Genomic DNA, 12,663 nt, shown 5'->3' on the forward strand with positions numbered 1-12,663 from the left:
AAATTACATATACATATACAGTATTTCATATATTTACTGATTCTTGTAAGAATGCAATTAATGTCTGAGGAGTATTAAAATATTATTTTAAGCAATATTACAAGGAATGCATTAAATGAACATTCTTTGCTAGGGTTACTCAAATGTGTTTGCATAAAATAACATTTTAGAGCAAAGTTTGTCTTGCCATGTAATGCAAAAGAATTTTAAAAGCCATACGGATTGTTTACTTTTACTGAAAAAGTATAGCCCTCAGGTGAAAAAACATAAGCTAAAGAATAAAAGTGTCAACTTTAAATTAATAGATACCTTGCAAGAAGAAAATACAGACACATTGCTTTTCCAAGGATGAGCTATTCTTCACGTAGTAAAAATGGATATTAGTATCTGCCTTTTTGCATCATTTTGAGGTTCTAGGATAATAGAATTGCAACATTCTCATAATGTGTTAGTGTTATCTTTCTCCATAAATTAAGTTCACAGTTTCTTCACATGGAAAATAAATCTGGGGAGAAATGTCTAGAGTCAGTTAAAATAACGTTTAATTTATAAGTTGTTTTCAGTGGAGTGATGTGTCTACTGAAACAGAAAGACTGCACTTCTCAGCTGGAATAATCAAGTTTATCTAGGGAAACCATTAGAAGAAATACTCAAAATCTTTTGTAAAACATATGGTTTTTTGTGTGTCTTTGGACATATTTTAACTACTTAGACAGTTGGCATAGATGTGAGGTTTTTGTTAAATAAGTTGGAAGAAACGCATTAAATTTATGTTAAATTTATGTTAAAAGTATTAGCTATAAATATATAATGGTAGAAAAACATAAGTTGTCAGGGAAAGACTGGAGGAGAAATATTAGGTCTTTTTTATATAATTGTTAGATTGCTAAAGCCAGTCAAATTTGAAAAATGAGCAACATAAATCTTCATCTGGTCTGTTTGAAATAACTTATTTTTTTAAAATCTTTATTCTTCATCTAATAAATCAAGCTAAATAGACATGACTCATATGTACAGCTGATGAGTTTTCATGAGCAACAGCTCTTGTCTGTTAGAGATGACTCCAGCGATTGCATATGGACAGAAAGAAGTCAACATTTTGATTTTTCCAATCCTAGCAGTGAAGAGCTCTTTATATGTTGAGAATGATCACATACTTACATATTATAGAGGTATAGGTAAAATGTCTTTTAAACTTTTATTTCATGTTCTGTAAAGTACAATAACATACAATAAGAACAACATTTAGGTTATCCACCTAAGGAGAATTTATATAACTAATAGCTTTGAAAACTTTTTGTAGAACCAAGAAATCAAGCTGTTTTATTCCCTTGCCTGTTATTGCTAAAAAGCATATCCCAGAAGACACATCTAAGAGCATTCTTAATGATATACCTAAAGCTAAACTTGAATTTATTTCTTTCATTGCTATACCAGTTCTGCAAATGTTAGGTAAAAATACTGCAAAAGAACACACATTGAAATTGAAAATATCACTTTAATTCATCCTTTTGCTTAAATAATCATACTTATACTGTCAATATGAGAAGTCTGTAAAATTGGGATAAGGCATTTGAGATAATTTTATTTATTTAGCATTACAATTTATTTCTCTCATCAATATCTACGCTTGCAAAACACCCGCAGGGCCTAGAATTTTCAGTAAACCAAGGCAAATCTTCCTTTATCATCAATGATGTGCAATCCAGCTGAATGATAGACAGCTGTATCCTAATCAGGAGGGAAGTATCTTTTCTATTTTAAACCCAATATATAACTGCTGATGTTTGGCAGCAAATTTAAAGGGTGACATAGTAGATGAAAGATGAAAGGCAATTTTAGGGAAAGGGCAAGGAAGGGGAAAAAGAACAGAAATCTCAGTTTGTGGCTACAGGACAGTAACATATTCTAACCCAAATGATTAGAGGAAAGCATTTTGCCAGTGAAAGGAAGGGGATTTCACAACTGCTTACTCTTCGGGTGTAAGAGATTATTCTTTCACGTTATTGCCTCAAAGCTTGCTGATGCACAAGTCCAAGCCAGGGTTGGGAAATCCTTTGTCAACAAGAGAGAGAGAGAGAGAGAGAGAGAGAGAGAGAGAAGCTGCTGAGAAGCAGTCTTTTGTGTGGGCTTATCTCAAGGGAGATAGTCATCTCAGATGGTGCTGCACATAACTCTTATCCAAGCACCCAGGAATGCCATGTTGGCAGAAGGATAAAAAAGGGACAACCATGAGATGAGGTTTACTGACATGAGAAGCCTTACGACCTGCCTCTCTCCCTCCTGAACTTGCTCTGCATCCTACCTGCTTCCTGCCTGAGGCTGGCCATGCTGATGCTTCTCTCCCCCGAAAAGGTTTCTGACAACAGATTCCTCACAAAGAAGAAAGGTTTTCTGACAACAGATTCCTCACGAGGTAATGCCTACATGAAGAAGAACAAAGGTGTCTGCCATCAGAAGCCTCACGAGCTGATGCCTGCATGCTGATGGACTCTCTCTTGGGCCTGCTACCAGACACCTGCTGCCTCCTCACGGATTTTCCCTGTGGCTTCTACCTACCCAGTAACTGCACCTTCTTGCTGCCCAAGGCTGGCCACACTGCTGCTGCTCTCCCCCTGCGCATTTGCCTCTGATCATCGAAATGGCGTGCAACAGGGCTGATGCTGGATTCTGGTGGTGACTATCCCTACTTCATGCAATTCTTGTTTCTTTCCTATCTTTTCTATCGCCTGCCTTCCCTTCTCCATCACCCTAATATGTAACAGTCTCTGTCCTCCCCTTTCCCATCTCCCTAATTAAGATCTGTAATAAATATTTGCAACAATTGAACCATTGTTTCTTAATCTCACGCCAGGTATAGATATATCAAAGGCCCTCGTCTCCCTCCTATAAATTGGAGTGAGACATCGGTAAATGATCCAAGGTATAAGATTAAAAGTATACAGTTTTAACAAACGCTGGTTTGTTAAGTCAAATTTTATAATATTTTGAAAATTACACAAGCAAATGAAGAAACCTCTACAGGAGAAGCAATTTGTTTTCATTACTGAATAGTAGGGCAAAATTCTTGGCTGGCTAGATGTTCAACTATGGAGAAAAAAACAATGATTTTGGCATGTCGTGCAAATCAGAATGAGACTTGGAATGTGCCTGTGAAAATTTTAACCTTAAAAGTATACTGAAAGCTCAAATTTAATTTTCATGTAAATTACAATTTAATAGTTGTCTTTTAAATAAATAATATTCTATTCTCAGAAGTAATTACTAGAGATAAATATTAATCAAAGAAATTGCCTTGCTGCTATGAAGGAATAGATACAGGAATATGGATTTTTTCTTCAAATTCTGGGTAACTACATGTAATAAAAATTATACAGCTTCCCAGGCTTCCAGTTCTTTCATATATGAAAAAATAAGGGTAAGTTCTAAAAGATGAAAAAAAAAAGAAAGCTGTTTTATACTAATATAATTTGAATTTGCAATTTTTGACATGAAGAATCCTACTTTGCACTAACCATTAATGGCTGATGCTAGACCGTAACTAGCAAGGGAGAGGCTAAGGGAGAAGAACTGTGAACATTAAATTGTTTGCATAAATGCATTTTTTATGTTGAGAAGATTTTTCTTCACTCCTTTTTTGTGCTGGTGATTTCTCTGTGAAGAACTAACCAAACTTTGTTTTGTTTCTTTTAATGAGATCTGACAAGATCATGACCTGTTGCTTGCATGAAGCAGGCTAAGGATTTTTCTGTCATTGAAATCTGAGAGTGAGATGATAAATACAGGCCTGAAGTCAAGCCAGGTTTATCTCCTATCATGGACATGGATGAAGGCCACAAAGATGATCAGAAAAAAAAAAAAAGGTTCTGGGGAGACCTCATTATGGCTTCATTGTAGGTGGAAAGGAAAAGTCTTTGAACTAAAAGATAGGAGATCTGGGTTAGCTGTTAAAGGGAAATTCTTTCCCCAGCAGGCGGTGAGGCGCTGGCACAGCTGCCCAGAGAAGCTGTGGTGCCCCATCCCTGGAGGTGCTTGAGGCCAGGCTGGATGGGGCCCTGGGAAGCCTGAGCTGGTGGGGGGCAGCCCTGCCCATGGCAGGGGTTGGGGCTTGGTAAGCTTTAGGGTCCCTTCCAGCCCAAACCATTTTGTGATTCTATGCTCTGGCCTTGAGAAAAGGCTTGAAAAGCATTCAGAATATCAATGCCAGGTTAGAGATGAAGTTGTGTAATAAGTGTGCATGTATTTGTGTTTACAGTAGTGTTCCTTGTTTTGGGTTGTAAAAGTTATAAGTACATTACATTCTGAAGTGAGACATCTTATGTGAGGGAAAAGACATCATCTTGGAACATTTCTGAGTTAGAATAAAAATTTTCTGAACTAGACAGAAGAAGTGCCTATTTCTACTGCCTGTTTTTTAACATGAGGAAAACAAAAAACAAGAACAGATTTAATCTTGGTCTGTTATTCCTATTTGACAGTTCTGATGCTTATAAAAATGTTTAAAAGTTTATACATGAAAAAAGCCACAGTGTGAAAACAAAACAAAACCTCCAAATACACACAAAAACGACACTTATAGTCAACATGACATTCCAAAAGTAGAAGCTGGATAACTGTAGAATAGGGTTCTTTTTAAGAAATCTACATTTTACCATTCTACCTGCTATTATATCTAACGTATCCATTTATGCATCTCATTTTTAAAAGGGTAACATCAAGGTGTATGGGCAGAGCTGGCTAGGAACAGCTAATGAATGTCTACCATAATGCAACTAGATCACCTCATGGCAATAAATGTTGTCTTCCAAAATTTCAACATAAAATTCCAAACATATTTGACCTAATTTCATCTACCTCGAGGCTGGTACCAGACTAAGAAAAGAAAGAAAGAAAAAATAATAGCCCCAAAGCCCATAACCTTCTGGTATATACATTAGAAAGGACTTATAGAAGACTTATTTTCAGTCATGCAAGTTCTTTGAATTTGAACCAGAAACAACAGCCTACAACTTAGAGAACATTTAAGAGCGATTGTTGTGAGCATAACCCAAGGCTTTATTTTTTTGACAATGCAAGTAGGTGGTAAAAGCAACTATTCAGAAAGAAATACTCTTACTGAGTGAAAGTTGACATAACATCAGTTTACACAAATGTTGTGAGTAATGCTAAACAATACTTGTATGAATATGAGTTTAGTAAATAGTTCACATACAAAAATCCTCCTTACATAGAGAACCACCAGTTGTTTTTTTTTTCCCCAGATGTTATGAAAACTGTTTAAATGAAACATTTCATTTAGAGAAGTGTTTAAAAATCTGAACACTATTTTCAAATGCGCACAATGTATTCTCTCCCAAACACAGTAGCGATTTCACAGAAAGGTAATTCTTGGGCTGTGATGTGATGTGCATTTAATGTCTCTGGAAAAGAAAAAAACCCAAACAAACAACAAAAAAACCCACTTAATTTTCTGATTAGAATCTGATTAGAATCTGATTAGAATCGAAAGAGAAATGGATCTAAACATTCAAATAGATGAAAATTCAAATGCAAATAGATACTTTTGAGTTTCTTACAAAAAGAAAAAAGAATTATTAGTAGCTCAAAATACTTGAACTCAAAACTATAAAGAAAGCTACTAGACCTAAAAGCTATGCTTTTATTGTCAGAGTCAGGAATTAGAGTAGCTTTATGCAACCTGTGTGAACACAACTAATGAGTTTATATTTAAAAACATATAGTGTATATAATATATAAAGAAAAAAATCAAGTCGATTATAATGTCTACATTATGATAATTATGAAGTACAGAAAAATGATTTAGGAAAGTTAAGACTGCAAAGGAAAAGTCTTCTGTGGCTTTATAAATTATCTCAAGATTTCACAGAGGAATGTGGCAAAAATCCAGGTATGGAACAAAGGCTCAGAGCTTTCTTGTCTGAGCTTATAACCATTCAATGTTATAAGGTTTGGTGCATTTCAGCTTTTGTATATATTGTCAGAATTTCCCACTGCTCCTTTTTGGACTAGCTAATACAAAGTAATGAAGGGAATCAAATCCTCTGGTTTTCTGAACAGTTTGTCCTGTGACTAAATGTGTGATTATGGAGTTTATAGCATTGGTTTTTTGTTTTGTTTTGTTGTTGTTGTTGTCGTCATTGTTTTTTGACCACAGTCTTACAAGACATTGTGAAGAAAATTTAGAATAAGACATCTAATAATATATTATTGATGCTCTGTTGTTTTGATGCATGTATTCAGCATCTTTTTCCTTTCTCAGCCTCTTGAGTGCAATCTTGGTTATTATCAAAATATTTAGAGCTCAGGACAGACAGGCTGATAGGAAAATAAATTACAGTAGAAATCATGTGTGAACATGTTTGAACATGTATATGAGGATGGATTCCATGTAACTGAAAATTCTGATCTGTTTAACAAATAACAGATTTTGAATCTATTGTGAATTACCTTTTACTTAATTAAAACAATTAGATTAAAAAAATTTTTTTTGAAGGAGAACAGTTGTGAATCAATGATATTTAAAATTCTAAAACAATATAATAATCAAATAAACTCATTTGCCAAAGTGCTATTTCCTTTCAATTTGTATATATATTGATTTTGTTACTATTTTGAACCCAGATGAGAAAGGATTAGATAGGGCAGTTGACTGACAGCAATTAAATCAATCCATGATTTTCTTTGTCTCCAAATGAACAATGACTGGCAGTTCTGATAAAAGCCAAAATTTCTCATTGATTTGAATGCTGCTATAAGTGATCACCTCGTGAGATGATTTATGGAACCTTTTATTCTTTTGTACGTAGGAGGAAGTTCTTCAAATTGCAAAGTGTGGTTTTCCTTAAAGATTAACAGCATACCTGCAGCACCTGAAAGGAAGATAGATGTGAAATGCAGAGCTCTGGTAAGATTACTCTAAATGTTTAATTTTTTTCCTATTGCATTAGGAGAAAACATAATTTTACTATTGTTCTGGCTGCTATCATAGAAGATTTATTGGTTTTCTTAGGTGACCACCTGGTTTTTGCATAATAAAGCTCAGTATGTACTGTAAGACCTCACATAAGCTCAGTGATATGAACTCAAATGGATACTTGAAAAAAAGTGGTTACTTTACCCTATTTAAATAGTTATATTCTTCTGCTGTAATCTACATTTAGTTTTGGATATTAGATGAATTTGAAATCCATAAATATTTCAAGCAGTTTACATACTGACCAGAGTAGGGTAAGTCTCTTTTGGTACCTTCCTTCCTTACACATGCAAAATTGTTTTGTCATTTGGATTTCATTAATTGTTGGAATGTACTTAATCATATCTGTATTACTAGATAAACATACACCTTCATTCTCAATAAAGTAATTAAATTATGTTAGGAATTTTAGAAAAATGACTGCATAGTATTAACATAATATTAAATAAATCATATGTTTTAAAGCACTTAGGCGTATAAAGATAAAATCTCTCTTGATTTTCCGAGTTAGTATTTTAATTATATTCCTTAAATGGTTGTTTACTTTATTACCTAGTAGCCCTGCATTCTGCATGAATTGTAGACAGAGAAGAAAGAAGAAATACTCACTAGTAGTGATGCAAGTACTTAGGGGCTACCTCTTCCAGTGATAGATACTGGGGAGGGAAAAAAGTCTCTTCAATTGATTTTGTGTGACAGAGTCTGTTTATGTGGAGAAAAACACAAAAGAAAGTAAACACAAAAGCTAGAATGAAATAGTTTGCAATTTGAGACCTTGGGAAAAATAATGTAGATTTTTGTCCTGCAGCACTGTGTCTTATCTTGTATCATTTTCTGCTCTGCTCTGAAAGTACTGTAAGAAAACGGTAAGAGGAAAAGCTAGATTCAAATTATATAATTGATTATATTTTACAATATCTTGTCAAGGGGCATTTTAACTTTGCCTCATAATTTTGAATATAATTCAGTATGAAAACTTGCAAAAAGCACTGATAGTAAAATCCAACATATTTTTACAATGCATGGGGCAATTAAATTATTGACTTGAATGGGGAAAATTCCTTCCTAGTGAAAATGAAGACAAAAAAAGAAGTAGATATACCCCTTCTTAAAGAACTCTGTGGGAAATCTTGTGAAAAAAAACCCAAAAAACCAAAAAAACAAAACACACTGATGAAGATGGATAGAAGGATTTTTTTGAAGATGACAGAAAGATTCTTGAGTTACAGTATGCATAGTTACTGTTACAGAATGGTCTGAATTGACTGTTTGTATGCCAGGCAGTTTGTTTTGGAATGGGAGTGCTTTCTGTCTTTAAAGAGTCTGGGATTATTTTAGTTAATTAGTTTATGTAAAGAACTACTACAGTCTATGAGTACTAAAAACTGGTCAAATACAAGCAGATAGCAAATAAAGTTTGTGCTACTTTTATATTACTGAAATATTATTCGAAGGTCTGGTTTTCATGTGTTAAGAAAAGTACTGGAAGGAAATCAAAGGAAATACATTAGAAGCATGGAGAACTAGCTAGAGTATGCACATACAGTGTTGTAACTTTGTAGCTGTTAAGAGTTTTCTGTTCAGTCTTTCCATTGCATTAATAACGTCCTTTGCCTTGACTTTGAAGGGCTTACTGAGCATTGTGAATGAACCATCAATTTTATTTTTAGGTATGTCTTTTATTTTAATTTGATGCCCCCTGGTTATTGAAATACAGCAGCCAGAGAACAGTTAAACCCTATCCACTCTCTTCATGCTACTCTTCTGTAGACTTCTATAATACTCTTTCTTACTTACCTCTCTTCCAAGATGAAGAGTATGATAAGGTATTAATTTTTATTGATATTTTTCACTTGAAACTTCTGGTATTTCTCCAAAAGTGCTAAGAAAATTAAACAGATAAAATCAGTAGAGAAAGATAGAAAGCCATTTGGATTTTAGCAGTGCTTGTCCTCTATCTACATTAGTCAAAGTGAAGATAATTAAGTGGCATCTTAAGAAATGTAACTTCTTAAAAAATTCACATGCAACATAGAAAAAACCACAGAACTTTTCTGTGAATGAAATTCAAAATATCAGATGAAAAGTAATAAGATTGTTAAATCCCATTAATCTTTTAAAATGATTCATAGCACAGCACCCTCTTATATCAAAAGTTGATCTATGACAAACTTGCTTGATGGCTATGCCTGACCATACAAAACCACTGGCAAAACCACTGAAATGAAATGTTAGAAATGCTGTTAGACAGATCTCATTATTTGTTTCAGGAGTCCAGTGAGCTGCCTTACTCATAACCTGCAATTGCTATTGGGAATTGTAACAGTAAATATGGAATTGTGATACTCTGATTCTAAAGCACTTACATAAAAGAAGAGATTTTACTCTTCTTCTTTATCTATTAATAGAATAATATTTTGCCAAGTGAGAGAATAGCTTCTCCTCTGGAGAAAGCAGAATAACTCTGGGTCTTGGTTCCAGTTCTTCATCTTTTTCTGTTTAGTGTGTACATAGCAAACATCCCTTAAGTTGGAACTAGTGCTGATCTGTACCCCTGGAAATGTAAGAATTATAAATATTTTCCAGCATAAAAATGTGAATTCTAGTAGCCAAGACCTACATGTAGTCTCTAATGAAAGAATGGCACAGTGAAGTAATCCACTGTGTGAAGCCTTTAGTTTTCATAGTTACAGGCTGCTTCCATTCCTAACTTTATTACCACTGTTAAAGGTGTGCAATGAGACTGAGCAGTGAGTGGGATCCTGAATAATAATGTATTATAATAATATAATATAATAATAATAATAATAAATAGAAAGGTCTGGTTTAGCTAAATTTCATTTTGTGAAATAAAGATACTTTAATTTTCCTGCATGTAATCTTTGTCTGTTTTGTGTTCTAATGACTTTGGCTATGCCTTCTAAATAATTAAGAAGTCAGCTTGCATTTTCTTTGAGTTTGAGTTTGTTTGTTTGTTTGTTTTTAGTATGCTGTATACTTGTAAAAGTCCACAGAAAACCCCCAAATATGAGAAGTGATATCAGCTCTCTAATCAAGAATGTAACTATTTTGTTATGCTATGATTAAATAGATGGATTAATCAGTATTCCTGACTTCAGCCTCATAGGCAGCTGAACACCACACAGTTGCTTGCTCGGTTCCTTGCTCTGGAAAGAGAGAAGCACAAAAGTCAGAAAACCAGGACATTTAAACTAGTCTTATTCTGGGACTGCTTTTCAAATTCTTCTCACCCAAGACTGCATTTGATTTTCCTTTTTAATGGATGTCTATTTAATACTTAGAGGTAGCAGCCATCTAGTCTGTTTTAATTACATAACTTTTTTACAGAATTGTCACCATAAGAGATTGTACACAAGATGTGTTCATTTTGTCAAGATAACACCTCTTTCCTAGCTCTTCTATTTCTCTCATTCATTTGCTTGAAGTGAACCTGCAAGAAAGGAGGCGTCTGTGTTAGCCTCTAAGTTCATAGCAATAGCATGCTATTTGAGTGTCTCCTGATTATTCCCATTTAGTTTCACTTACACTGCACAGCAGTGCATGCACTGAATCTCTTGGGTGAAATTTAACTGGGAGATGAACTTGTCTAATGTTCTCCAACCACTAGTGGGTGCTCTGTTCATTGGAGTGAAATAGGACTACTTGAAAGTATATATATAAAAAAAAAATAGCACAGCTTGTACTGGTCTACATGTCTACTCTTTTGTGCCTCACTGCATGCTAAGATAACTAAATTTTTGTACTCAGTCTTTTGTAAATTTTCCAGCCAAAAGAGATGCCATCATGTTTTCATGAGTTTAAATATCCTGGGAACTGTATTATGTCAGTGGATAAGTATAATGCGGAGAGCTTGTTAAAATCCAACCAGATATAAAGCAGATACAACTTAAAATTTAAATTATGCTTCATTTTCATTTATTATTTTTCCATTTATTATTTAAAGTAAAAAGCATGAATTAAGAATGCATTTTGTAATTTTGTAACTTCTGATACATTTTTAATTGAAATTTTTCTTCAGACATTCACTTAAGACTAAAAGACCATAAATTTTAGATGATTTGACTTATTGAAAAAGAAAAAAAAAAGATATTCCTTATCATTTCTGAATCAGAGTAAGAAGTGACTGTATAACTGTGACAGGATGGACATATCTCTGGCATTTATGTAATCATCGTCCTTAGTAGAAAGGAGGGGGTCACTATCTGTTACTGACTGAAGGCTGTTCTTCAGCTTTTTTAAAATGGAAATGCCGTATGGTTTAAATTTCCACAAAGTTATACAAAAGTCATCGCAACCAAAATATTAAAAGAAGAGCTTGAGTCATTATGACCATTGAGACTGTGTTAGTTTAATCTCCAGAACTAGCTGCGTAAAAGTGACTTAAAGGTCATACTTTTGGTACCCTGTGAAAGTTACTTTTCTTGAACAAATTCCAGCTAAAGTTGTTTATGAGAAAAGTGGAGTACACTTAGCACTGTGCATTTCATGGAAAGCAGTAGTCATTGTGTACGTAGTAATGGGGTAAACAGAGTACAGCAAGAAGCTTTCAAATGACGTATTACCATTTGTTCATTCATATTCTTTAGTCATAATTATTAATTAAAAAACACTGCAAGGTATTGTAAGTTGTTTGTATACTTGCAGTTTCTTTATTCCTACATGTGGAGAGAAGAATCAAGTTCTAAAAATTTTGCCAAATGGACATTAAGTATCTTTAGCTATTAGTAACATTGCAACAATTTTAAAAATCTTTTTTTGATTACTTAATTTTACATTAATGTTTACTATGGATTTCCTTATTGGCAATGGTAGTAAAGAGGTTGAATTTAGTCTGATAATTTCAGATTTCATGGTCTCTTTGAAAAATGGAGTGTAAACTGAATGGACCAACATTAATAGATTGCCTTGCAAATGGCATCAAATGGATTTATTCATATTCAGACTCTGTGTAGAGGTCAACAAGTAATCAGAAACTAAAGCTTTTGTGTAAAATGACTAAATGGCTGGCAACTATTGCTTCAACCCTACATACTGTTCAGCAGCTGTCTAGTTCACATAGAAAAGTCTAAGTGTATATTGCTGAGTCATTAAGTCAAGAGTCTTTCCAACACATACATGTATTTGAAGAATAGTTTTGGCTTTCTTGAAAGGAAATATCCAATATATAAGCTCCAAGTAGTATCTGAACAATAGAACAAAGCCTGAGGGGAAAGTCTGTTTTGAACACTGATTTCTTAGTTTCTGGTTCAATAAAACCAAATGCCTGGAAGGGATTGAGCTTGGTTTCAATGTAAGAGACAATAGCCTGGTCTCTACTCTGCCAAGTCTCTGGGTATGAGTACTTAGAAGTTGGTACTCTAACTCTGAAACATATGCTACCCATCTCCTCTTCCACTAGTGTTCTTGCTGAGTTAAAACTTGCCCCAGTGTTGCCATTTACAATGGCTCCCAAATTTATGCCACTCATGCACTGTTTTTGCTATTTCCAGTAATAATTTTAAAAGATCACTGTTCTAGTCTTCACTTTTAGCAAGATTTTTACGCGCAGATCTAAGAAGAGCAAGCTGCTTACAGTACCAGTTCCAGCTCTTTCCAACTTTAAAGCCTCCTCATTTTTTACGGTCTCTAGAAAAGAAATGCAATAGTCT

The 12,663-nt window shown here is 34.1% G+C and overlaps 1 protein-coding gene across 1 annotated transcript in view; it reads left to right on the top strand.

The window, feature by feature from the left end:
* Positions 1-12,663, top strand: part of CFAP47 (cilia and flagella associated protein 47) — a 276,161-nt gene that overhangs the window by 167,541 nt on the left and 95,957 nt on the right. The window contains exon 51 of the mRNA XM_090123944.1: positions 6,828-6,925. Within this exon, the coding sequence (XP_089980070.1) occupies positions 6,828-6,925 (98 nt within the window). The remainder of the gene's footprint in view (positions 1-6,827; positions 6,926-12,663) is intronic.

The sequence above is a fragment of the Phasianus colchicus genome, chromosome 1, assembly GCF_987193195.1.
Source record: "Phasianus colchicus chromosome 1, bPhaCol1.hap1.1, whole genome shotgun sequence".
Classification (NCBI taxonomy): Eukaryota; Metazoa; Chordata; class Aves; order Galliformes; family Phasianidae; genus Phasianus; species Phasianus colchicus.